The sequence below is a fragment of the Macaca mulatta genome, chromosome 1 (genome assembly GCF_049350105.2).
Source record: "Macaca mulatta isolate MMU2019108-1 chromosome 1, T2T-MMU8v2.0, whole genome shotgun sequence".
NCBI lineage: Eukaryota > Metazoa > Chordata > Mammalia > Primates > Cercopithecidae > Macaca > Macaca mulatta.
Genome location: NC_133406.1, coordinates 113,245,430 through 113,270,220, shown reverse-complemented (window position 1 = coordinate 113,270,220; position 24,791 = coordinate 113,245,430). Strand labels below are relative to the sequence as shown.

At 52.8% G+C, this 24,791-nt stretch overlaps 2 protein-coding genes across 11 annotated transcripts in view; both read left to right on the top strand.

The window, feature by feature from the left end:
- Positions 1 to 4,609, top strand: part of INTS3 (integrator complex subunit 3) — a 48,672-nt gene extending 44,063 nt beyond the window's left edge. For 4 of the 6 annotated variants that reach the window (XM_077945619.1, XM_077945616.1, XM_077945603.1 and 1 more), the window contains 8 exons: positions 386 to 461; positions 734 to 847; positions 1,218 to 1,266; positions 2,352 to 2,519; positions 2,873 to 2,973; positions 3,172 to 3,244; positions 3,455 to 3,611; positions 3,723 to 4,609. In XM_077945619.1, the coding sequence (XP_077801745.1) occupies positions 386 to 461; positions 734 to 847; positions 1,218 to 1,266; positions 2,352 to 2,519; positions 2,873 to 2,973; positions 3,172 to 3,244; positions 3,455 to 3,611; positions 3,723 to 3,800 (816 nt within the window). In that variant the 3' untranslated portion in view covers positions 3,801 to 4,609. Of the gene's footprint in view, positions 1 to 385; positions 462 to 733; positions 848 to 1,217; positions 1,267 to 2,351; positions 2,520 to 2,872; positions 3,245 to 3,454; positions 3,612 to 3,722 lie in introns of all 6 variants that reach the window. The other 2 variants (XM_015109657.3, XM_077945601.1) reach the window with 1 other exon arrangement.
- Positions 4,610 to 5,800: 1,191 nt separating this feature from the next.
- Positions 5,801 to 10,726, top strand: SLC27A3 (solute carrier family 27 member 3). Of its 5 annotated transcripts, none has more exons than XM_015109681.3 (10): positions 5,801 to 6,715; positions 7,069 to 7,278; positions 7,638 to 7,796; positions 8,335 to 8,459; positions 8,743 to 8,937; positions 9,045 to 9,135; positions 9,267 to 9,465; positions 9,704 to 9,801; positions 9,933 to 10,063; positions 10,421 to 10,726. In XM_015109681.3, the coding sequence occupies exons 1-10, from the start codon at positions 5,998 to 6,000 to the stop codon at positions 10,595 to 10,597; spliced, it is 2,103 nt and encodes a 700-aa protein (XP_014965167.2). In that variant the 5' UTR covers positions 5,801 to 5,997; the 3' UTR covers positions 10,598 to 10,726. The 5 variants fall into 5 exon arrangements, 3 of the variants coding, with proteins under 3 accessions (XP_014965167.2, XP_077802083.1, XP_077802089.1); XR_013397969.1 differs by having other exon boundaries at positions 5,802 to 6,715; positions 8,842 to 8,937; positions 9,704 to 9,851; XR_013397968.1 differs by having other exon boundaries at positions 5,802 to 6,715; positions 9,704 to 9,851.
- The last annotated feature ends 14,065 nt before the right edge of the window (positions 10,727 to 24,791 follow it).

The following is a 24,791-nucleotide window of genomic DNA, read 5'->3' as shown; positions in this document are numbered from 1 at the left end:
CCTCCTCTCCACTTAGTTCCCGTTCATAAAAGAGGAAGCTTAGCACCCAAGAATCCTCCTCCTTTTGTCTTTACCCTGCCCAACCTACATCTAGAGCCCAGCCTCTCAGGGTCCTTTCCTTCTCAGGCTCAGACCAAGGCTGTAACTACTTTTGCCCAAAATAGTCCTAAGATTCCCACTCAGGCCTGTGGCTACTTTATCAGCCCTTTCATCCTTCAGAGAGGGCAGCATTCGTTGTGTGCCATCTCCTTCCCATTCCTTTAAACTGGGCTTTCACTTCTTCTAATTTTTTTCCCCCTTATGAGCCCTCCTGCGTCCCCCTCCATATAGCTTCCTGGCCCCTTTCAGAGCTGATGGGTTCTGCCTCCTTCCTCCACCTCCTTAGCTCCAGGAGCTGGTCTGCCACGTGATGATGGGTAACCTGGTTATGTTTCGAAAAGACTCAGTTCTCAACATACTCAGTAAGTGATCAAACCTTTAGGTACCTGGGAGAGGAGAGGAGGGCAGGGTGTCAGTCCTGTGTATTTTACACTATCTGGAAAGCTGGTTCTGGGGCTGGGAAGTTAAGGGGACAGAACTGTACTCCACCCTGGTGTGGTCTGGGGCAGTGTCTTTCTGGATCTGTCCTACCTCTGTAACATCCCTGCTTGGAGTGCTGGTTGGTAGTCAGTGGATTAGGGGTGTGTGTGTGTGTGTGTGTTCTTGAGAGAGATGTTTCTTTTGTCTCTTCCAGTTCAGAGCCTAGACTGGGAGACCTTTGAGCAGTATTGTGCCTGGCAGCTCTTTCTGGCCCACAATATTCCCCTGGAGACCATAATCCCCATCCTGCAGCACCTCAAATACAAGGGTGAGTAGGTTTGTGGGTAGGGAGCACATCAGACATGACACTTCCTATACAGCTAGGGCAAGGCTGAGGCTTAGGCTTCTAGGATGAGCCCAGATCCATTGTCCTCCTTCCCACCAAAGTGCACAAGGGCAGGCTCCCTGTCAGCCACTTTTGTTCTTTAGATGAGTCCTGTGGGTCCACCATGAGCCAGGCTCTGGGCTGGGGCTCAGGCGGCTCAGGGACTGATAGGAGTGGGGTAGGGGATTCTTCCTGGCTCCTCATCAAAGACGATCCTTATTCCCTCCAGTGGCTGTTGGGGGATGAGAGAGGTCCCCAGATTCCATCCTGGAATCATACCTTCCCCTCAACAGCCTCTGCCCTTCCCTCACAGAGCACCCAGAGGCCCTGTCCTGCCTACTGCTTCAACTCCGAAGAGAAAAGTGAGTTCCACTTCTGGGGCTCTTTAGCCCTCAGTTTTAACATCCCAAAAGCTGCTGTGGTGTAAAGGGCTTCTGTCCTGCTCCTTATTGCCATATTTTTTCCTGTCATTAACATCTGCTTATTCTGCCCTTCCCCCAACGTGACTTACAAATGAGCAGCTCCCCTGGGATCTGGGCTTCCTCTCGACTTTACCCCCCTGCCCACCAGGAGCTGCCCTCGGAGGTGGGGAGGTGGGGACCGGACATCCCTGTTTCCTGCTGCCACAGCAGTTCTAATCCCTGGTGGCTCCTGCTCCCCGCCCCCACCCCACCCCCGCCACCCCACCCCCGCCCCCGCCACCCCATGCTCCTGCAGCCACTGCACAGCTAATCCAAGAGGAGGGAGGGTCAGGGTAGAGGGGTCACGCACCATCCTCTCCCTCACCCTGTGCAGAGCAGAGCCAGCTGGACCCATTGTGCCTTGACAGGGTGGGGCAGAGAGGGAGGGGGTGGCAGCCCCCTCTTCCCGCAAAGCCGCTTTAGCAACATCCCCCGATAAATGGGGCAGCAGCTGTGTATCTTATCCTTCCTACCTTTCTGCCTTCCTTCCACCCTTTCTGCTCCCTTGCCTGAGAGACTAGAAATGGTACAGAGTATCCTAGAGGAAGAGGGAAGCTTGGAGGCTGTGTGGGGCTGTGGCTTCACAACCCTCTCCTGCCCTCTTCCTCCAGCTGGAAGCCAGGTTGGCCCACAGCTCTAGCAGGGTAGGGGTAGGGGAGCATCTGCATGTCACATGCTTGTGCTTCTGCCTCCCAGGCCCACTCCCTGACTATTCTCGGGGAGGAAGAGGAGAACTGAGGGTTCTCCTTCCCAACACACACACGCACACACCTTCTCCTACTACAGCAAGTGAAGAATCTCACTTCTCCTCTCCTGGCTTCCACAGAGGATGAAACCAGGCATTCCTTGGCCTAAGGAGAAGAGGGAGAGGGATGTGAGAGTAGTGGGTGGGTAGGGAGGCCGGGGTTTGGGAAATCAGTGGGAGAGACCCAGCATGCCCTGTGGCCACTGTGCAAGCAGCACCCAGTACCCCCTTCCTCCCCCAGGCCCAGTGAGGAGATGGTGAAGATGGTGCTGAGCCGGCCCTGCCATCCTGACGACCAGTTCACCACCAGCATCCTGCGGCACTGGTGCATGAAACATGACGAGCTGCTGGCCGAGCACATCAAGTCCCTGCTCATCAAGAACAACAGCCTGCCTCGCAAGAGACAGAGGTGGGACACGGTCCCTGTCTACCCTCCAGGCCATGGCGGTCTGCAGTGACTGCTGCCCGGTGGTGGTGGGGGCTGGTGCTGTCCCAGCCTGGTTTGTGGGCGACATCTAGTGGTCCGAAGCCACATGGCATGCGAGACCACTGTGGCCCCTTCTCCCCATCTTCCAGTGCCCCTGTGGCCAGGATCCCCTGCTCTAGGCACACCTTTCTCACCTGACCCCAGCCCTCCCAGCCTGCCTGTTCTGCTCCCCATGTAGGCTGCCTCTGTCTTAAGGGGGCCCTGGCGGGTGGAGGGTGTCTTGCACTCTGGAACCCTCCCGCACTCAGACTCTGGCTCTGGTGATTCCTGCACAGCCTGAGGAGCTCTAGCAGCAAGCTGGCCCAGCTGACTCTGGAGCAGATCCTGGAGCACTTGGACAACCTGCGGCTCAACCTGACCAACACCAAGCAGAACTGTATGGCTTCCACCCTCGGCGTCCAGTGTAGACGGTGCTGCCCTGGCCCAGACTATGCCTGGAGCCAGGCTGGGGGCAGGGGCAGGACACTCGGGGCCACAACCCACACTGGGGATAAAACAACCTTTGGGTGCTGTTTAATAAGCTCCCAGACATCTGATTGTTTTTCCTTCCCTGCTCTCCCTTTTCTTCCTCTAGTTTTTAGCCAGACCCCAATTCTCCAGGCGCTGCAGCATGTCCAGGCGAGCTGTGACGAAGCCCACAAGATGAAGTGAGGCTCCTGCCACTTTGGGCCTTGGAAAGTAGTAGGGGAAAAGCCTAAGGGAGAGGAAGCCTGCTAGGGACATAAACGTAATGGCCAGCAAGACCTTAGGGTCCAGGGTTGAAGAAAAAGAGGCCTAGGCCTGGGGGCAGAGAAGAGGATGGGAGGTGCCGTAGGAGCAGCAGGCTCCCACTCAGAGCTCCTGCTCCTTTTCCTTAGGTTCAGTGATCTCTTCTCCCTGGCGGAGGAATATGAGGACTCTTCCACCAAGCCACCCAAGAGCCGGCGAAAAGCAGCTCTGTCCAGCCCTCGAAGTCGTAAGAATGCCACACAGCCCCCCAATGCTGAAGAAGAGTCAGGCTCCAGCAGTGCTTCGGTGAGAGCCCAGCCAGTGCACAGGGGGAAAAGGAGCACTGGGTGCAGGTGGAGTCGGCACCAGCAGCTGCCCAGGCTGGTAACTTCCCATTTCCCCGCCCATCTCTTCCAGGAGGAGGAAGACACGAAACCGAAGCCTACCAAGCGGAAACGAAAAGGGTCCTCTGCAGTGGGCTCTGACAGTGACTGAGGCCCTGCATTCCCCATCCCAACCCCAGCTGGATTGCTTTCTCCTCCTTGGTGATTCAAAGGTTAATAGAGGCTGGGGAGATTGCAGGGGAAACACCCTTGCCGCATCCCCAAGCTCCCCCGGTGGAAGGGAGGAGCTTTCTCCTCTGGCTGAGTTTGAGAAGCTGCCATGCAGCCCCTAGCCCCTTCCCTCCTGGGGCTTCCAGCCCCTCACACTGCTGTTCCCAGTGATATTTGGGATCTGACTGAAGCCAGAGGCTCTGTAAAATCAGGCCATAGTGGAAGTCCTCAGCCCCCAGGCCCCTTCCCCAGTCTCCTCCCCCAGTCTCCCAAGGAGCCATTGCAACAAAGAAGGGAAATGACAAAGGGGCAGCTGGCCAGAGAAGCTGGGATAAGAGCAGAGACTCAGTGTGTGGGTGTCCCTTCCCGCTTCCCCCTTCGGGTCTTGGTTTGTTCTGAAGGGGTGTTTTATAGTCACTATCCACATGCCAGTGTGAAATGGGCTATCTGTGACGTGGTCAGGGTGTCCATTCCTAATCATGGGGCAGATGCTGCAAGCATTCAGAAAGGAGTCTGAAAGGGTGGCCACAGCCCCATGTGGTGTGCCCTGGAGGCTTAGGTTGGCCTGAGGTTGGCACCTCAAGCTACACCAGAGTCCAGGGAGTCCCAGAGGCAAGTTTCACAGAACTGTCAAATGATCCCATTTCCTTGAATCTGGGTTTTTTGGTTTTTTTTGTTTGTTTGTTTTTGGCAGAGATAATCGTGTCTTAAAAGTTGTTTTTAAATGACAATAAAACAAGCCAGAATGTCTTTTGTGCTGGAGTGTCTGCTGGCGTTTGCCCGTGCATGTATAGCTTGGTCTTGATTTGATTGGCATCGCTACTTGTAACCTCAGAACAACCCCCTTTCCCTTCCTGTTCTGCCCCCACTTTTGCCTAGAGCAGAAGGGACTTGGCTTTGGCCCCTACCCATCCTTCCTGCTACCACTGGAGGTGGGAGCCAGGCGCTGACCTATCTATGCAGAACCATCCCCTGTAGGATGAGGCCTTTCCTTTCTCATTTCTCAAGAAATGAGGCTTCCAAAAGGTCTGTCATCCTCCAGTTGAAGTCTGTGTGCCTACCAACAACTGCCGGAGGACTCCCTGCTTGACGGGAGGGATACTCCAGCTTAGTCTCCAGGGACAACTGTATCTGGAGATGAAGTCCGGATACCAGGGAGGGATAGAGATGCTCTTCCTTCCACAGTCTGGCCACTTTGCTGGGCCATGTGAACCAGCAGAGGAGAGTTCTTTGGCTATGCTATTGTTCCCCCGCTGTCCAGGGAGAATGGAGGCGGACTGAGGAGTGAAGTTTGGGTGAACTGCACAGAGCTGCTCCTCTTCACCCTGAAAATTTGTCTTTTTACAGAATCCAGGTTCTTCCCTCTCTCATCACTGCTGTTCCTTCCTTTGAAAGTCTAAACCACCAGAGGCCTTTTTCCTTCCTCTCTCCTTCCCCAGTTTCCTCTGCCCCAATTAAAACCAGAATGGAGAGCATTTGCTGACTGGCCCCAATTATTGTACCCTTGCCCAAAGGGAGGGGCCTCTATCGTGGTCCCTCAGAAATCTGGCAGTCTGGGTTTCCACCTTTCCCCTATTTTAACTCTCAGCCCCCACCCATCCCCTGGGGTTGCGGCTGGCAGGAGGGGATGGGCCTGCCTATCCTGCTGGGACTTGCAGAACCAAATGGGCCAGGGGCCAAGTTCTTCATTCTTTTGGGAGAGAGCAATGGTACCTTCCCTTCACGGGAAAATGAGAAACATTGAGGGGAAGATGGACTGCGATCCAAAAGCCCTGGCTGTCAGGCCTGGACTCTAGAGCTTAGCCAGATGCCTAAACCGCCCAAGCCGAGAAAGAACTTAGAAGACAGACATAACCCTGGGATTGAGGGAAGGCGCGAGCACCGCCCCGGACCTGGTAGGATGCGAGCCGCGAGCAGTCCGGGAGGGAGCGCGCCTAGGGCGGAGCGTAGGCTGTGGGGAGGGCTGGGAGTCCGGGGCCGCCCCACACCCGCACTCCTCCCGGGTTTCTGCTCTCCGCCCGTGGGGAGTGGTGGGGGCTTGGGTGGGAAGGGGCGTGTGCCAGCGCAGGCGCGCTCACGGGAAGGAGAGGTCTCAGCTAGAACGAGAGGCCCTGGGTTTTCGGGAGGGAGGAACAGGGATGTTTGCTAGCGGCTGGAACCAGACGGTGCCGACGGAAGAAGCGGGCTCCATGGCTGCCCTCCTGCTGCTGCCCCTGCTGCTGTTGCTACCGCTGCTGCTGCTGAAGCTACACCTCTGGCCGCAATTGCGCTGGCTCCCGGCGGACTTGGCCTTCGCGCTGCGCGCCCTGCGCTGCAAAAGGGCTCTTCGAGCTCGCGCCCTGGCCGCGGCTGCCGCCGACCCGGAAAGTCCCGAGGGGGGCTGCAGCCTGGCCTGGCGCCTCGCGGAACTAGCCCGGCAGCGCCCCGCGCACACCTTTCTCATTCACGGCTCGCGGCGCTTTAGCTACTCGGAGGCGGAGCGCGAGAGTAACAGGGCTGCACGCGCCTTCCTACGTGCGCTAGGCTGGGACGGGGGACCTGGCGGCAGCGACAGTGGCGCGGGGAGCGCTGGAGAAGGCGAGCGAGCGGCGCCGGGCGCCGGAGATGCAGCGGCCGGAAGCGGCGCGGGGCTTGCTGGAGGGAACGGTGCGGCCAGAGGTGGAGGAGCCGCCGCCCTTCTGGCACCTGGAGCAACCGTGGCGCTGCTCCTCCCCGCCGGCCCGGAGTTTCTGTGGCTCTGGTTCGGGCTGGCCAAGGCCGGCCTGCGCACGGCCTTTGTGCCCACCGCCCTGCGCCGGGGCCCCCTGCTGCACTGCCTCCGCAGCTGCGGCGCGCGCGCGCTGGTGCTGGCGCCAGGTAAGGCTGGAGCGCCGAACTAACTAAGGCGCGGCCAGCCACAGAAGGGGGCGTGTCGGGGACCGCAGAAGGGCTTGGATTCATCCCTGGGCCTGGGAAGAAGCCGACTATCCCTTGGGGTTCGAAAGTGAGTGGAGCTAGGAGTCTCCGGGTTTGCAAAGGGATGAGACTGAATCTTTGGTGCCCCAAGTATCCCCAAGGAGTCGAGTTCCAGGCCTCAGACCCAAGATGGAATGTCCATACCCTTCACCCTCACCCAAGAGCAGTGTGGGCTGGGATGGGGAGGAGACATGGGTCATAGGCTCTTCTAGGTAGAGCCAGGGCCCCGGCGCTGTGCTTTCCCACCCTTCCAGAGTTTCTGGAGTCCCTGGAGCCGGACCTGCCCGCCCTGAGAGGCATGGGGCTTCACCTGTGGGCTGCAGGCCCAGGAACCCACCCTGCTGGAATTAGCGATTTGCTGGCTGAAGTGTCCGCTGAAGTGGATGGGCCAGTGCCAGGATACCTCTCTTCCCCCCAGAGCATAACAGACACGTGCCTGTACATCTTTACCTCTGGCACCACGGGTGAGAGCCGGGCACCATACTTAGCTCCCCGAAACTAAGGCAGAGGAAGGCAGGGTTCTGGGAACAGAGACTGGGACCTCCTCAGCTCCCAGACCACTCCTTCAAAGCCCCCAGACAGGATGCTGGTTTCATTGGCACTTCCTTTTTCTCTTCATCATTTCACTCCCCAGTCCCTTCACCTCCTACTCATTTCTCCACCTCCCCCAGACCACCCAGATTTCCAGGACAGCCTGGTCTCCATCCTCAGCTTCCGTCCTGCATCCGCCTCTTTCTGTGGGAAACCCAGTGGGGGTGCAAACAGATAGGTAGAGCTTGGAGTCCACCCTTCCCCTGATCGCCCCACAACTGCCACCCCACAGGCCTCCCCAAGGCTGCTCGGATCAGTCATCTGAAGATCCTGCAATGCCAGGGCTTCTACCAGCTGTGTGGTGTCCACCAGGAAGATGTGATCTACCTCGCCCTCCCACTCTACCATATGTCCGGCTCCCTGCTGGGCGTTGTGGGCTGCTTGGGCATTGGTCAGTCTCCCCAACCCCACCTTCATTAATTCATCCAGCAGACATTTATTAAGCACCTACTGTGGTGTGAGTCCTCCAGGGTAGATAATCTAGAGGACGGATGGGGCAGAGCCCTACTCACCAGGAGCTCTACAATGGCAATGTTACCTGCCTAGACCTACAGACTGAGGAACAGGGCAGGGGGGGCCATATAGCCACATAACTCCAGGCTGCAGGATCAAAGGCAGGGAAGGACTATCAGTCCAGGAACAGGCAAATAGAGAAGAGGGAGAGAGAGACAAGGAGGTGAGAGTGTGGAGGATGGGATCTTTGGGGCTGGGAAGTAGGGAAAGGGCATTCACCTCTTCCAAGGCTGGGGACAGGGGCCGGGGGAGGGGAAAGAGGGCCAGCACAGCTTCCTGACGGTGTGACTCCCACAGTGGGCCCTTCCCAGGGAATGACTACAGTGAAGGCTGGGGTCTGGAAAGAGGGGCTCGGGCTTCCCACCCTGCTCCTAATCTTACCTGCTTCCTTCTTCCCCACTTCCCACTTCTGGCAGGGGCCACAGTGGTGCTGAAGTCCAGGTTCTCGGCTGGTCAGTTCTGGGAAGATTGCCAGCAGCACAGGGTGACCGTGTTCCAGTACATTGGGGAGTTGTGTCGATACCTTGTCAACCAGCCCCTGGTGCGTGGGCATAGATCCTGGGCAGAGCTGCTGACACAGGGCTAGCTCACGGGGAACAGGACAGTTGACAGGAGACACTGAGACAGGGAGTTGGAGGGAGAAGCAGCAAGAAGGAAATCGCAGTGTAAGATAAGGAGCCGGAGATGGCCTAGGCCATCTGACGCTTACGGCCTCTGAAGGAGGTCACAGTGCTGGGGGGGTTCTGGTGAATGGAGAACAGGAATTCACTGCGGGGAGCGGGCATCTTGGTGCTGAAGCCCCGGCCCTCTCCCACTCATCTCAGAGCAAGGCAGAACACGGCCATAAGGTCCGGCTGGCAGTGGGCAGCGGGCTGCGCCCAGACACCTGGGAGCGTTTTGTGCGGCGCTTTGGGCCCCTGCAGGTGCTGGAGACATATGGACTGACAGAGGGCAACGTGGCCACCATCAACTACACAGGACAGCAGGGCGCTGTGGGGCGTGCTTCCTGGCTTTACAAGGTGAGGGGCAGAGAGGAAACTGAGAACCCGTGGAACAGCAGAGGGCTGGCAGGAGAGGGGGCTCATGTGACTGCAATGGTTCAGTACCCGGGTCTCCCTTTCCCCAGCATATCTTCCCCTTCTCCTTGATTCGCTATGATGTCACCATAGGAGAGCCGATTCGGGACCCCCGGGGGCACTGTGTGGCCACATCTCCAGGTTGGTGGTGTTCTGGTGGGGTGGGCGAGGTGCTGACGCTGGCACAGGAGGACTGGAATTGGAGACGGGTGGATGGGGGCAGGAGGCTCTGGGAAAGGTGACAGCACTCCTGACCCTGGTGACTCTGCCAGGTGAGCCAGGGCTGCTGGTGGCCCCGGTAAGCCAGCAGTCCCCATTCCTGGGCTACGCTGGTGGGCCAGAGCTGGCCCAGGGGAAGTTGCTAAAGGATGTCTTCCGGCCTGGGGATGTTTTCTTCAACACTGGGGACCTGCTGGTCTGCGATGACCAAGGTTTTCTCCGCTTCCATGATCGTACTGGAGACACCTTCAGGTATCTGTCCATAACTGGTTCTTCATCCTGGACCTCTGATCTCTGTGATCCAAAGCTTCTGAACCTCAACTCCCTGATCTGCCACCTCAACCCGGGTCCTCAGCTAATCTCTCATTCTCAGATCTCACCATCTCATCCCTGTGACAGTCTGGCACGCTGACCTCTGACCTCATCTCCCCACCAAGCCCATGAGGCCCTGACCCCTGACTCCCAGTTTCAGATCTCTGCTCTCTGACAGGTGGAAGGGGGAGAATGTGGCCACAACCGAGGTGGCAGAGGTCTTTGAGGCCCTGGATTTTCTTCAGGAGGTGAACGTCTATGGAGTCACTGTGCCAGGTGCCTAGGCATGGAAGGTGGGGGAGGCACCCAGCCACCACCCCGAATTGGTAATACCTGGGCGCAGGGAGCACGAGGCCTTCATGGTGGTCAGCCATGGAGGGGCTTACTCTGTCTCCCACACCCATCAGGGCATGAAGGCAGGGCTGGAATGGCAGCCCTGGTCCTGCGTCCCCCCCACTCTTTGGACCTTATGCAGCTCTACACCCACGTGTCTGAGAACTTGCCACCTTATGCCCGGCCCCGATTCCTCAGGCTCCAGGTAACCAGCCACTCCCCCCGCAGCCCCTCACCCCATATATCCTCACTCCACATATCCACCCCATGTATCAACTTTGGGAGTTTGATGGCTCCCAAACTCTACAAAGGGGCCCCCAACGTAATACACTCCACGAAGAGAAAAACCACGGAGACATACGCCCTTCACCCCACTTCTTTCCTTATCCCTGCCTTCTTCTGGCCTGGCTCTTTCTCCTCCCTGTCACCTCCTCCCCTAAACTTTGACCTCGCACTCCCTTTCCCCAGACGTGCTCCTTAACAAAATTTAGGCAACTCCCCTGAACCAGCTGGGCAGAGTCCCCTTCCCTCCAACTCCTCTGACCCTTCCTCCTGTCCCCAGGAGTCTTTGGCCACCACAGAGACCTTCAAACAGCAGAAAGTGCGGATGGCAGAGGAGGGCTTCGACCCCAGCACCCTGTCCGACCCACTGTACGTTCTGGACCAGGCTGCAGGTGCCTACCTGCCCCTCACACCTACCCGGTACGGCGCCCTCCTGGCAGGGGACCTTCGAATCTGAGACCTTCCACACTTGAGGCACCTGAGAGGACTCTGTGGGGTGGGGGCCATTGCAGGGGTGCTGGGCTGTCAGGGACCTTTGCTATACCAGAACTGCGGTCACTATTTTGTAATAAATGTGGCTACAGCAGATCTAGCTGTCTTTCTGACCTACAGTCTGTGTCTATCTCTCTGTGGAACTGCTTTTTCCTCGAGAGTTTTCTCCTGGCGTGGAGCCACAGGCCACACGTTCCTGCCCTGACTGGCTGTGGGCCAGAGTCCCATATTTGGACCTTGGTGTTTTCCTCTCAGGAGATCCTGTGTGACCCTTGTCCTTGGAGAACCTCTGGTTACTGATGTTTGTCTGTGTTCCTGTGTAGCTCACTCCAGTTTTACTCTTCGAGTGACAGGCTCCCACTGCTCTGTCTTGGGAACTGGAGGACCCGAGGGGTTGGCTCAAAGGGCAGAGGTGGACAGAGGCACACAGAAACGCTGCCCCCCACAGCCAGCCCAAACTGCTCCCCGAGAATCAGGTAGGCCGGGCCTGAGGAAGAGTCTTAACCAGTCCAAACAAGTGTTTGACTGTGGGGGCAAGGATGCTCAAGATACCCCTCTGCCTCGCAGCTGTCTCTGAGAAGCCAATCTTTGAGGGGGAAGAGTGGGGTGCCCTTCCTCCAGATGTCCCTACTCCTACCTGGTGACTGTCAGACATTCCCAGAAGGAGCAGTTCCCAGGGGAGACCCTCAGATACTGCAGGAGAGTTTGACGGAAGCCCCTCCATGGAGTGAGGCTCAGAGTGCATGTGGTGGCAGGAGGGATGGTGAGAATCAAAAGGAAAAAGGCCTCTCGACCCCCAAATGAGGTGTCCAGAAAGTTCATCTTCTAAAAGCTTGAAATGATGAAGCTCCTGCTTCTCCTAGGAACTACGGTCCCCCTCTGTTTTGAGCTGTGGGTCCTTGAAATTTTCTGCTACTTTGCCTTTCCCCTTCTAGCCCCTCTGCCCAACATGAGAGGTCAGGGGACATGCCCTACTGGCACACTTGGGTCTCTATTGCCAGCCCTCCTGTTCCAAAACTTTACAACTTGCCCCCTTCCACATGCAAGCCCAGTGCAGCCTCACTGACAGACTAGGTAAGGCACATGCTGAGGTGCCGGGGACATCTTCACGCACAGACCAATAAATGTGGGATTTAGCTCATTCTGAGCACCTCTCCAATCTGCCCCAGGAGGAGTACAATAGTTAGGGTGTGCCTGGGGTTCGGGTAGGTAGGCAGCCTGTTGGCTCGCAGTGGGGCATCTCCTGCAGCTGCTCTCCCACACCTTAACTCAGAAATGGAGTCTCGCCCTGTAGCCCAGGCTAGAGTGCAATGGTGCGATCTCGCCCCCTGCAACCTCCACCTCCCGGGTTCAAGCAGTTCTCCTGCCTCAGCCTCCTGAGTAGCTGGGATTACAGGTGCACGCCACCACACCCGGCTAATTTTTTTTTTCTATCTTTAGTAGAGACTAGGTTTCACCGTGTTGGCCAGGCTGGTCTCGAACTCCTGACCTCATGATCTGCCCACCTCGGCCTCCCAAAGTACTGGGATTACAGGTGTGAGCCACTGCGCCCAGCCTATTTTTGCTTTTTAAAGTGTAGCTACTAGAAAATGTAGAATTACACATGTGGTTCAGGTTATATTTCTACTGAACGGTGCTGGCCTAAATCCTGACCCCCCACTTCACTCTGCAAACCCACAAATGCCAAGTGAAGCATGTCAGTTGCACCTGTGTCACCCCTGCTCTTGAGTATCTGCACTTTAGCAAGGTCAGCTGGGAGGAAGGGGATTCTGGCAAACTGGGCTGAGCCAGTCGCTGGGACAGAGTTCTGTCTTCCACTCCTATGCTGAGCTCATGGCTCGGCTCTTTGAACCAGCTTTGTCACAGAGGCTGCAACTAGTGATAGAAATGGAAAGCTGCAGCACCGGGCGCGGTGGCTCACGCCCGTAATTCCAGCACTTTCGGAGGCCGAGGCGGGCGGATCAGGAGGTCAGGAGATCGAGACCATCCTGGCTAACACGGTGAAACCCCATCTCTATAAAAATACAAAAAAATTAGCTGGGCGTGGTGGCGGGCGCCTATAGTCCCAACTACTCGGGAGGCAGAGGCAGGAGAATGGCATGAACCTGGGAGGTGGAGCTTGCAGTGAGCCGAGATCGTGCCACTGCACTCCAGCCTGGGGTACAGAGCGAGACTCCGTCTCAAAAAAAAAAAAAAGAAAGAAAGAAAGAAATGGAAAGCTGTAAGAAGGCCGACTTTTAATTCAAAAGCATCAGGTTTTCTGTTTGCTATAATTAAAAATAAAATAAATTATAAAAGAACTGGGTTTGAGACCAGCCTGGGCAACACAGCCAGGCATGGTAGTGCGCATCTACAGTCCCAGCTACCAGGGCAGAGGGGTGATGCTGAGGTGGGAAGATCCCTTGAGTCCGGGAGGTCGGGGCTGCAATGAGCAGTGATGGTGCTAACTGCACTACAGCGTGGGCAACAGAGTGAGACCCTGTCTCAAAAAAAAAAAAATTAAGTTGCCCTACAAAAAGTTGATTGAAATAAAATTAAAGCCGGGCGCGGTGGCTCAAGCCTGTAATCCCAGCACTTTGGGAGGCCGAGACGGGCGGATCACGAGGTCAGGAGATCCAGACCATCCTGGCTAACACGGTGAAACCCCGTCTCTACTAAAAAATACAAAAAATTAGCCGGGCGAGGTGGCAGGCGCCTGTAGTCCCAGCTACTCGGGAGGCTGAGGCAGGAGAATGGCGTAAACCCGGGAGGCAGAGCTTGCAGTGAGCTGAGATCCGGCCACTGCACTCCAGCCTGGGTGACAGAGCGAGACTCCGTCCCAAAAAAAAAAAAAAAAAAAAAGAAATAAAATTAAATGAGATCATGAGATAGTTTGCAAAGATGAACCAGTGGCCAGGCGCGGTGGCTCACGCCTGTAATCCCAGCACTTTGGGAGGCTGAGATGGGAGGATGGCTTGAGCCCAGGAGTTCAGGACCAGCCTGGGCAACATGGCGAAACCCCATCTTTACAAAAAACAAAAATTAGCCGGGCGTGGTGGTGCATACCTGCAGTCCCAGCTACTTGGAGGGCTGAGGTGGGAAGATCGCTTGTGCCCAGGAGGCCGAGATTGCACCACTGCAATACAGACTAGGCAACAGAGTGAGACCCTGTCTCAAAAACAAAAAACAGATTAACTAGGGTGGCCCTCAGGTGGTGAGTGCCCTTTCTCAGCAGGTTGGATAGAGGAGGATGGTGGACGCAGAGAACCCAGTTCTCGAAGCATAGCAATACTCTCAGCCTTGTGTCTGCGGAATCTTCCCTGGGGGTAAAGGGGCTCCCTTCCCAAACCTGCCTCAAAGGCAGCAAACGATGCTGCCTGTTTTTGTTACATACAGCACACTAAAATTGTTTTTTATATTTTTAGGTGGTTGAAAAAACAAAAACAAAAAAACAAAAGACTATTTCATAACATGTAAAAATTACACGGGTTCAAATTTCAGTGTCCATAAATAGTTCTGCTGGCACACAGCCGCGCTCGTTCCTTATGATTGTCAATGTCTGCTCTCCTGCCACAACAGCAAGGCCGAGTGTTTATGAGACCCGATGGCCTGCAAAGCAGAAAATACTTCTCGTGCGGCCCTACACGGAAAGAGTTTGCCGGCGCCTCTGTCGGCCCCATCCCTCCTGCGCCCCTGGGCTGCCGCTGCTTCCGTGAGCCCCGGGAAGGGGAAGTGGAAGGAAACCCGCGAGCCGGGAGACACCCAGAGCGGCCGCGCGCGACCCCACAAGCGGGGAGATAGCAGGGCAGGAAGAGTCGGGAGGCCCCTCGCGCGCAACGCCCGGAGAAGCCCCGTGGGGCTTGGCAAAAAAAACCCATCTAAGGGCGCTGCTCGGGACGGAAAGGCGTCAGGCGCAGCCAGCCAGCCTACTCCGGGGCGGCCTCCGCCAGGCGGGCTCCTGCAGGACCGCGCTTCGCGCCGACGTAAACCCGGCCTCGCTGCGCAAGCGCAAATCGGCGCCCGTCCGACGCGCGAGAGGGGCGGGGCAGGCTGGGAAGGAGGGCGGAGCCATTCTTATGACTGTACCAGCAGCTCCTCGCCTCCAGCTAAAAAGACAAATGGAGGGGAGCGGCCGGAGTACCTGGAGCTGTCCTCCCAGAGCCTCTTTAAAACTCACCCGTTTAAAGTGTAAAATTTAGTGTTTTTAGTATATTCACAAAGTTGTGCATCAACGGCCACCACCTAATTTAGAACATTTTTGTCACCTCACAAGGAAATCCCTACTCATTAGCAGTTACTGTCCACTCACCCCTAAACCCTAGGCCCCGACAACCACTAATCGTAGACATTTCATATAAGTGGAAGTATAGAACATGTTCCTTTTTTTTTTTTTTTTTTTTTGAGACGGAGTCTCGCTCTGTCGCCCAGGCTGGAGTGCAGTGGGGCAATCTCGGCTCACTACAACCTCCGCCTCCTGGGTTCAAGCGATTCTCCTGCCTCAGCCTCCCGAGTAACTGGGACTACAGGCACATGCCACCATGCCCGGTTAATTTTTGGGGGTTTCACCGTGTTAGCCGGGATGATGGTCTCGAACTCCTGACCTTGTGATCCGCCCGCCTCGGCCTCCCAAAGTGCTGGGATTACAGGCGTGAGCCACTGCACCTGGCCATATGTTCCCTTTTTGTAACCTGACACCTTAACTTTAAAATGCATTTAAAATTTTTTTTCAATCTCCTGGGTTCAAGTGATCCTCCCACCTCAGCCTCCCCAGTAGCTGGGACCAAAGATGGGCACCACCACACCCGGCTAATTTTTGTATTTTTTGTAGAGATGGGGTTTTGCCGTGTTGCCCAGGCTGGTCTCAAACTCCTGGACTTGAGTGATCCTCCAACTTCTCAGCCTTCCAAAGTGCTGGGATTAAGGTGTGAGCAACCACACTTGCCCTTAAACTTTTTCCTTTTTTTTTTATTTTTTTTTTTTGAGACGGAGTCTCACTCTTGTCACCCAGAATGGAGTGTGATGGCGTGGTCTTGGCTCATTGCAAGCTCCGCCCCCTGGGTTCAAACAATTCTCCTGCCTCAGCCTCCCAAGTAGCCGGGATTACAGGCACCCACCACCACACCTGGCTAATTTTTGTATTATTAGTAAAGATGGGGTTTAACCATTTTGGCCTGGCTGGTCTCAAACTCCTGACCTCAGTTGATCCACCTGCCTTGGTCTCTCAAACTGTTGGGATTACAGGCGTGAGCCACCACGCCCGGCCTTTTTTTAAAAAAAATTAATTTATTAATACTATTATTATTATTATTTGAGACAGAGGTTCACTCTTGTTGCCCAGACTGGAGTGCAATGGCGTGATCTCAGCTCACCGCAACCTCTGCCTCCCAGGTTCAAGTGATTCTCCTGCCTCAGCCTCCTGTAAACTTTTATTTTTTTTTTAAATCTTGGGTTTTGAGGTATAATCTTGAGGAAAACTGCAGAAGCCTTCTGTCTTAGCCTTAAAATAGACTCCGCATCCCTCCCTTTCCTACAGTATGTATTCCCTTCACATTTATCTAACTATATGCTAGTGTCTAATTATGTGCCTTCTTAGAGGTTCCAGGGGCTAATCTTGAGATAGATGAACCAAGTCCGGAGACCCAGCTGCAAAATTCCAGAGATTACTTCAAGGTGGCTAGTTAACAATCCAGCCATTCTTGAGATGACACCAGCCTGAAATCCAGGTGGACTGGGACCCAAGCTAGCCACCAGAACAAGACACAGCTCAATTCTTGCATGCCTTCCTTATCCATTTTTTTTTCTTTTTTCTTTCTTTTTCTTTTTTTAATCCCTGCCTTCCCCGCAAAAATCAAGGTGGTTGCTTTGAATGGGAATCCGGCCACTTTCCCTTTACTAGTTTTGGTTAATAAAATCATTTTCTTTAAAAAAAAAATTTTTTTTTAAGGCTAGTCAAATGAAGCAGTGGGAGTGGAGAAGGAACAAAGAAATCTGTAACTAGTTGTGATCAATGAGTTATAAACACCACTGCACTCAGACCAGCCTAAAATCACTTTCTACCAGACCTTGCTCTTGTTTATTGGACTCTGAAAGCAGCAAGCATCCAGAGCCACATTCAGTTGCATTTTGTGTCTGTCTTCTTTCACTTAGCAGAATGTTTTCTTTTCCCTCCCTCCCTCCCTCCCTCTCTCTCTCTCTTTCTTTCTTTCTTTCTTTCTTTTTCTTTCTTTCTTGACAGGGTCTCACTCTGTCACCCATGCTGGAGTGCAGTGGCACGGTATCAGCTCACTGCAACCTGTGCCTCTCAGGTTCAAGCAATCTTCCACCTCAGCCTTCCTAGTAGCTGGGACTACAGGTGTGTCCCACCACACCCAGATAATTTTATTTTTAATTTTTTGTAGAGATGGAGGTTCGCCATATTGTTCAGGCTGATCAGAAACTCCTGAGCTCAAGCGATCCACCAGCCTTAGCCTCCCAAAGTGCTGGGATTACAGCTGCGAGCCACTGCACCTGGCTTCATTCCTTTTTTATGGCCATATAATATTCCAGTATATGGATCTATCACATTTTGTTAATCCATTCATCTGCTGATGGACACTGGGGCTATTTACGCCTTCTGGTTATTTGAATAATACTGCTATCAACATTCATGTACAAATTTTTGTGTGGACATATATTTTCAATATTCTTAGGTAGATATCTAGGAATGGAATTGCTAGGTCAAATGGTAACTCTATGTTTAACTTTTTGAAGGAACTACCAAACTGTTTTCCACAATAGCTGCACTATTCTACATTCCCACCAGCAGTCTATAAGGGGTTCCAGTTTTTCCACATCCCCACCACTTATTATTATCTGTCTTTTTTTACTGTAGCCATCCTACTGGGTGTGATGTGGTATCTCATTGTGGCTTTGATTTGCATTTTCCCATGGCCAGTGAGGCTGAGTTTCTTTTCATGTGTTTACTGGCCATTTGCAGATCTTCTTTGGAGAGATGGTTATTCATATTTTTTGCTCACTTTGTAACTGGGTTATTTACCTTTTAATTATTGAGTTGTACAAGTTTTTCTTTTAATCTGGACATGAATTTCCTATCAGATATATAGTTTGCAAATATTTGATTCTGTTTGTCTTTTCACTTTCTTGTCAAAAGCATCCTTTGAAGCACAAAGGTTTTAATTTTTTTTTCTTTTTCTGAGACAGGGTTTCACTCTGTCACCCAGGCTGGAGTGCAGTAGCACGATCTTGGCTCACTGCAACCGCCATCTCCAGGGTTCAAGCGATCCTCCTGTCTCAGCCTGCCAAGTAGCTGGGATTACAGGTGTGTACCACCATGCTCAGCTAAATTGTTTTTTTTTTTTTTGAAACAGAGCCTTGCTCTGTCACCCAGGCTGGAGTGCAGTGGAGCAATCTCGGCTCACTGCAACCTCCACCTCCTGGGCTCTACCAGTTCTCCTGCCTCAGCCTCCCGAGTAGCTGGGACTATGGGCGCATGCTGCCATGCCCTGCTAATTTTTTTTTTTTTTTTTTTTTTTTTTTTTTTGAGACGGAGTCTCGCTCTGTCTCCCAGGCTGGAGTGCAGTGGCCGGATCTCAGCTCACTGCAAGCTCCGCCTCCCTGGTTTACGCCATTCTCCTGCCTCAGCCTCCCAAGTAGCCGGGACTACAGGCACCCACCACCACGCCCGGCTAGTTTTTTGTATTTTTTAGTAGAGACGGGGTTTCACCGTGTTAGCCAGGATGGTCTCAATCTCCTGACCTCGTGATCCGCCTGTCTCAGCCTCCCAAAGTGCTGGGATTACAGGCTTGAGCCACCACGCCCAGCCTTTTTTTTTTTTTAGTAGAGATGGGGGGTTTCACCTTGTTGCCCAGGCTGGTCTCGAACTCCTGAGCTCAGGCAATCCACACGCCTCGGCCTTCTAAAGTGTTAGGATTACAAGTGTGAGCCACTGTGCCTGGCCGATTTTGTATTTTTAGTAGAGGCAAGGCTTCACCATGTTGGCCAGGCTGGTCTCAAACTCTGGAACTCAGATGATCTGCCCACCTCGGCTGCCCAAAGTGCTGGGATTATAGGCATGAGCCGTCACGCCTGGCCCAGGCTTTAAATTTTGATGAAGAACAGTTTATCTTTGTATTTATTTATTTATTTATTTTTGTATGGTGAGAATTTTGTAATACTTAGTTTTTCCCCAAGGAAGACTAAAGATATCTTATTAAATATTTAATTGTTACTGTACTTGTTAAAGGTAATATGGGTGTTATTACTTGAAACTATTTAATGACGTGTTGTATAACAGTGCACATATTTGGGGTCAGTATTTCCAGAGAAGAAGAAAAAGTATTTAAGTATAAATAAAACTAATTGAATAGAAATCCTGGAACCCTTGGAGGAATGGTTGATCTAAGGTCTGGGGGAGAAAATACTCTGAATGAGCCTGGGGCAGATGGTTCCAGAAAGCAAAGATAACACAGAACGGGGGAATAGCAAACGGACACTGAACTCCCACTGGCCTAAGATAGAGACAAACTGAACCTCAGAGAGATTACACCAGAAACACTGAATTTAAAAAAAATGTGTCAGTGCAGACTCCCACTAAAGGCACTTCCACTAAAGGGAAGATGGATAAAGGGAGAGAGAAAAAGAAACACAGTGGACAGAGTACCAAGTCCTTCCCCTGAAAATTGGCAAACAAAGGAAAAAACTAAGCATTCTCCCTTCTTTCCCGTGTGAACTGAATTTCAGTGTTACCAAATTGTCCTAGTTGATGAGGGAACGTTCTTTACAGAAGAATTTCATTCCGGGCGTGGTGGCTCAAGCCTGTAATCCCAGCACTTTGGGAGGCTGAGACGGGCGGATCACGAGGTCGGAAAATCAAGACCATCCTGGCTAACATGGTGAAACCCCGTCTCTACTAAAAAATACAAAAAACTAGCCGGGCGAGGTGGCGGGCGCCTGTAGTCCCGGCTACTCGGGAGGCTGAGGCAGGAGAATGGCGTAAACCCGGGAGGATGCCGGGCGCGGTGGCTCAAGCCTGTAATCCCAGCACTTTGGGAGGCCGAGGCGGGCGGATCACAAGGTCAGGAGCTCGAGACCACAGTGAAACCCCGTCTCTACTAAAAATACAAAAAATTAGCCGGGCGCGGTGGCGGGCGCCTGTAGTCCTAGCTACTCAGGAGGCTGAGGCAGGAGAATGGCGTGAACCCAGGAGGCGGAGCTTGCAGTGAGCCGAGATCGCGCCACTGCACTCCAGCCTGGGCAACAGCGTGAGACTCCGTCTCAAAAAAAAAAAAAAAAAACAAAAAAAAAACCCGGGAGGCGGAGCTTGCAGTGAGCCGAGATCCGGACACTGCACTCCAGCCTGGGCGACAGAGCAAGACTCTATCTCAAAAAAAAAAAAAAAAAAAAAAAAAAGAAGAATTTCAGTTAATAAATGAGAAAGGAATGACAGAACTGGAAAATCAGCATTTTGAAACCCCTAATGAAATAACTGTCAGGCAATTTATTACCAATAGATATGACTATTGGATAAAAGGTTGATGAGGCTGGGTATGGTGGCACATGCCTGTAGTCCCAGCCACTTGGGAGGCTGCAGAAGGAGAATATTTGAACACAGGGGTTTGAAGCTGCAGAGAACTATGATTGTGCCTGTGAATAGCCACCGCACTCCAGCCTGGGCAACACAGGGAGACCTCGTCTCTTAAAAACAAAAAGAAAGAAAGAAAGAAAGAAAAGGTTGACGAGGGGCCAGGCATGGTGGCTCACACCTGTAATGCCAGCACTTTGGAAGGCCAAGGCAGGTGGATCACCTGAGGTCAGGGGTTTGAGACCAGCCTGGCCAACATGGTGAAACCCTGTCTCTACTAAAAATCCAAAATTAGCTGGGCATGGTGGTGGGTGCCTGTAATCCCAGCTACTTAGGTGGCTGAGGCAGGAGAATCACTTGAACCCAGGAGGTGGGGGTTGCAGTGAGTTGAGATGGCACCATTGCACTCCAGCCTCGGCAAGAAGAGTGAAATGCCATCTCAAAAAAAAAAAAAAAAAAAAAAAATTAAAAAAAGAAAAGGTTGACAAGGAATCTTGGAGGGATCAGGTTATCAGCACCTGTAGCCCCTAATCAATTTTAGAATCACTAACAGTAAGACAACCAGATATTGTGCATCTCCTGAATGCAGTGTGCAGCATAAAATACCACCAATAGGCCGGGCGTGGTGGCTCATGGCTGTAATCCCAGAACTTTGGGAGGCCAGGGTGGGTGGATCACAAGGTCAGGAGATCGACACCATCCTGGCTAACATGGTGAAACCCCATCTCTACTAAAAATACAAAAAAAAAAAAAAAAAAAAATTTAGCCGGGCGTGGTGGCGGGCGCCTATAGTCCCAGCTACTCAGGAGGCTGAGGCAGGAGAATGGTGTAAACCCAGGAGGCAGAGCTTGCAGTGAGCTGAGATTGCGCCACTGCACTCCAGCCTGGGCAACTGAGCAAGACTCCGTCTCAAAAAAAAAAAAAAAAATACCACCAATAAAGTCTTCTTGCCTAAAAGTGGAATCTGAATAAACCAAGCCTCTGAGCCAACATCCATTTATAGAGGAGCATATTCAATACCACACACACAGAAAAAAATCAGATAGATCCCAGAACATGCAAAATTTTACTGGAAAATTTATGCAGTCTCTTCAACAATTCAATGACATATAAGGGTGAGGGTTGGGAGTGTTTGCCTTTGATAAAATCATTAAGACACACAATAATCAAATGCAGTGTATAAACCTTGTTCTTGATTCAAAACAGAGAAACAGTAGAAAGGCATTTTTTAGACAATCAGGGATATTTGGTTAAGGACTAAGTATTTGATGATATTAAGGAATTATTAAGGAATTTTGTTATATATGATAATGGCATTGTGGTTATGAAGAAAACATTTGTAATTTCTTTTTTTCTTTATTGAGACAGGGTCCTTACTCTGTCACCCAGGCTGGCGTGCAGGGCGCTTTCTTGGCTCACTGCAACCTCTGCCTCCCGGGCTCAAATGAACCTCCTGTCTCAGCCTCCTGAGTGGCTGGGACTACAGGTGCCCGGCTAATTTTTTGTAAAGATGGATTTGCCCTGTTGCCCAGGCTGACCTCAAGTGATCAAGCGCTGGGATTACAGGCGCGGCCACCGCGCCCGGCACCTCCTCCCCTTAACAAACATTACCTGAGAGCCCTTCGTGTGCCAGACTCTGCTCAGGGTACACAGCTGGGAGCACCACAAAGCCCCGCCCTCCTGGAGCTTGCTCCGGGGGAGACACGCATGAAAGCCAGTGTGAAATGCAGGGCCCCGGATTGAACGTCAGAGACGGAGCCCACAGGAGTCGTGCGTTTCCTGCGGGGGCTGTAACGGATTACCATAGACATAAGGGCTTCAAACATGAATATCTGTTCTGATAGCTTTGCAGTCAGACGCCTGACAGGGCTCTCTGGCCTAAAATCGGCGTTGGCAGGGCTATGTTCCCTTCTGGAGGCTCTAGGAGAGCATGGGCTTCCTCACCTTTTCCGGTTTCTTTTTTTTTTTTTTTTTTGAGACGGAGTCTCGCGCTGTCGCCCAGGCTGGAGTGCAGTGGCCGGATCTCGGCTCACTGCAAGCTCCGCCTCCCGGGTTTACGCCATTCTCCTGCCTCAGCCTCCCGAGTAGCTGGGACTACAGGCGCCCGCCACCTCGCCCGGCTAGTTTTTTGTATTTTTTTAATAGAGACGGGGTTTCACCGGGTTAGCCAGGATGATCTCGATTTCCTGACCTCGTGATCCGCCCGTCTCGGCCTCCCAAAGTGCTGGGATTACAGGCTTGAGCCACCGCGCCCGGCCACCTTTTCCGGTTTCTAGAGGCCACCCGGCATCCTTGGCTTGTGGCGCCTTCCTCCTGCACATCACGTCTCTGACTCTCCTCTGCGGCCACATCTCCCTCTTCTCTCCTCTGCCTTCCTCTTCCGCTTTTAAGGACCCTCATGATGACATTGGGCCCACCTGGATGATCCCGGAGCACCTCTTTAAGATCAGCTGTAGCAACCTTAATTCCCCCCTGCCATGTAACTTAGCACATTCATAGGTTCCGGCGATGAGGACTTGGATCTTTCTAGGGTACTATTCTGCCGACCACAGATGGGAAAGCCGATGGAGATGAACAGAGAAGGGAAGAGGCAGAAAAAAGGCTCGGAGAGAGGCAGAGGACCAGGCTGAGAGGAGAGAGGAGGTGGCTGGGAAAGGAGACAGTGTTCTGGGCGTGCTTGGGGACTTTTCGGGGGATTCTATCTGCCGGCTGAGACTTTCCAGGGACGTTATTCCAGGAAAGCCTGGGCAGCTGTGAAACCTCAGATGACGCCAGAGGACTGTTCGGGGTTGAGCCAATAGGCAATTGTTGGAGAGGGAGGGAAGGAGGGCAGCTCTCAGCAAGTCCATCTTGGCGGCGTTTCCTGAGTTCCAAGGCTATTCCGGGCTCCATCCCTGGGATGGAGTTTCCTAGCCTACGTCAGGACAGCGTTTGCCAGTGTCCCAGGGAGTGTGGGTCTATCCTCTTGGTGGCAGGAGGGAGGCTTTAATCAAATTCTCAAAGGGTCCTGGGACTGATAAAAGTTAACTCCTATCCTGAGTGTTATAAAAAGAAGTGCTTGGAACGTAAAATGCTGCAGTCACTGTGGAAGACAGTTTGGCAGTTCCTCAAAATACAGTTACCATGTGATCCAGCAACTCCATTCCTAGGCGCATGCCCAGGAGAACAGAAGACATCCGTCCACACAAAAACTTATCCACAGATGTTTGTAGCAGCATTGCTCATAATAGCCAAAAAGTGGAAACAACCCAAATGTCAGTCTCCTGATGGGCTGATAAACAAAATGTAGTCTGTCCATGCAATGGAATCTTATTCAGAGATTAAAAAGAATGAAGTTCTGAGACAGGCTACAACATGGATGAAACTTAAAGACATTACACTGAGTGAAATAAGCCAGACACGAAAGGACAAATATCGTATGTTTCCACTGTCTATGAGGTACCCAGAGTAGTCACATTCATAGAAACAGAAAGTAGAATGGTGATTGGCAGGGGCTGAGAGAGGGCAGATGGGGAGCGAATGTTAGTGAGTACTAAGTTTCTTTTTGGGGTGACGAAATGTTTTTAAAATAGATTGTGGTAATGGCTGTGCAACTCTGAAAATATACGGAAAGCCACTGAATTCCTTAAATGGGTGATGGGTGAAATTTCTGCTATGTAAATTATATCTCAGTAAAGCTGTTCCTAGAAAAAAGAGGAAGTGGGCCAGGCACGGTGGCTCACGCCTATAATCCCAGCACTTTGGGAGGCTGAAGTGGGAAGACAGCTTGAGTCTGGTAGTTCAAGACCAGCCTGGGCAACATAGTGAGACCCTATCTCTACCTACCTACCCAAAATTTTTAAAATAGCCCAGCATGGTAACACACACCTGCAGTCCCAGCTACTCGGGAGGCTGAGGTGGGAGAATCACTTGAGCCCAGGAGGTGGAGGTTGCAGTGAGCTGTGATCTTGCCACTGCACTCCAGCTTGGGCAACAGAGTGAGACCCTGTCTCAAAAAATAGATTTATCTCTTCTAAAAAAACAGGAAGTGTTTGGCCCTTAGCACCACATTTTGCTTTGTCCTTGCAACTGTGAAAGGCAGGTCTTGCTTATCCCCTCTTACAGGTGAGCAGATGGCAGAGAGGCGAAGGGTCACTAGGCTAAGACAGGATGGCTGTTTAGTAACATCCTTGGACCAGGTCTCCTGTATGGGTCATTCTTTGTCCTGTGAGCCATGCTGGAGTGCAGATTTGGAGGTGACAGGCAAGTGGCGCAGTCAGTGAAGCATCTTCTCAGTAGCTGTTAGAGAGTGGGCAGTTCTGACAGCAGCAGGGGAAGCTGGCCGGGAAGATGGGATGTCTGAGTCAGCTCGGGCTGCCACAACACCAGACACTAGATGGCTTAAACAATAGGACTTTATTTCTCACAGTTCTGGAGCCTGGAAAGTCCAAGCTGAAGGTGCCGGCCAATCCCATTCCCGGTGAGGGCCCCTCCCTGGCTTGCAGAGGCCTGCGTTCCCGTGGAGTCACCACACGCCTTTCCTTGGTATGTGCACATGGAGAGATCTCTCCTTCTCTTATAAGGTCACAGAACAGGCTGGGCGCGGTGGCTCACGCCTGTA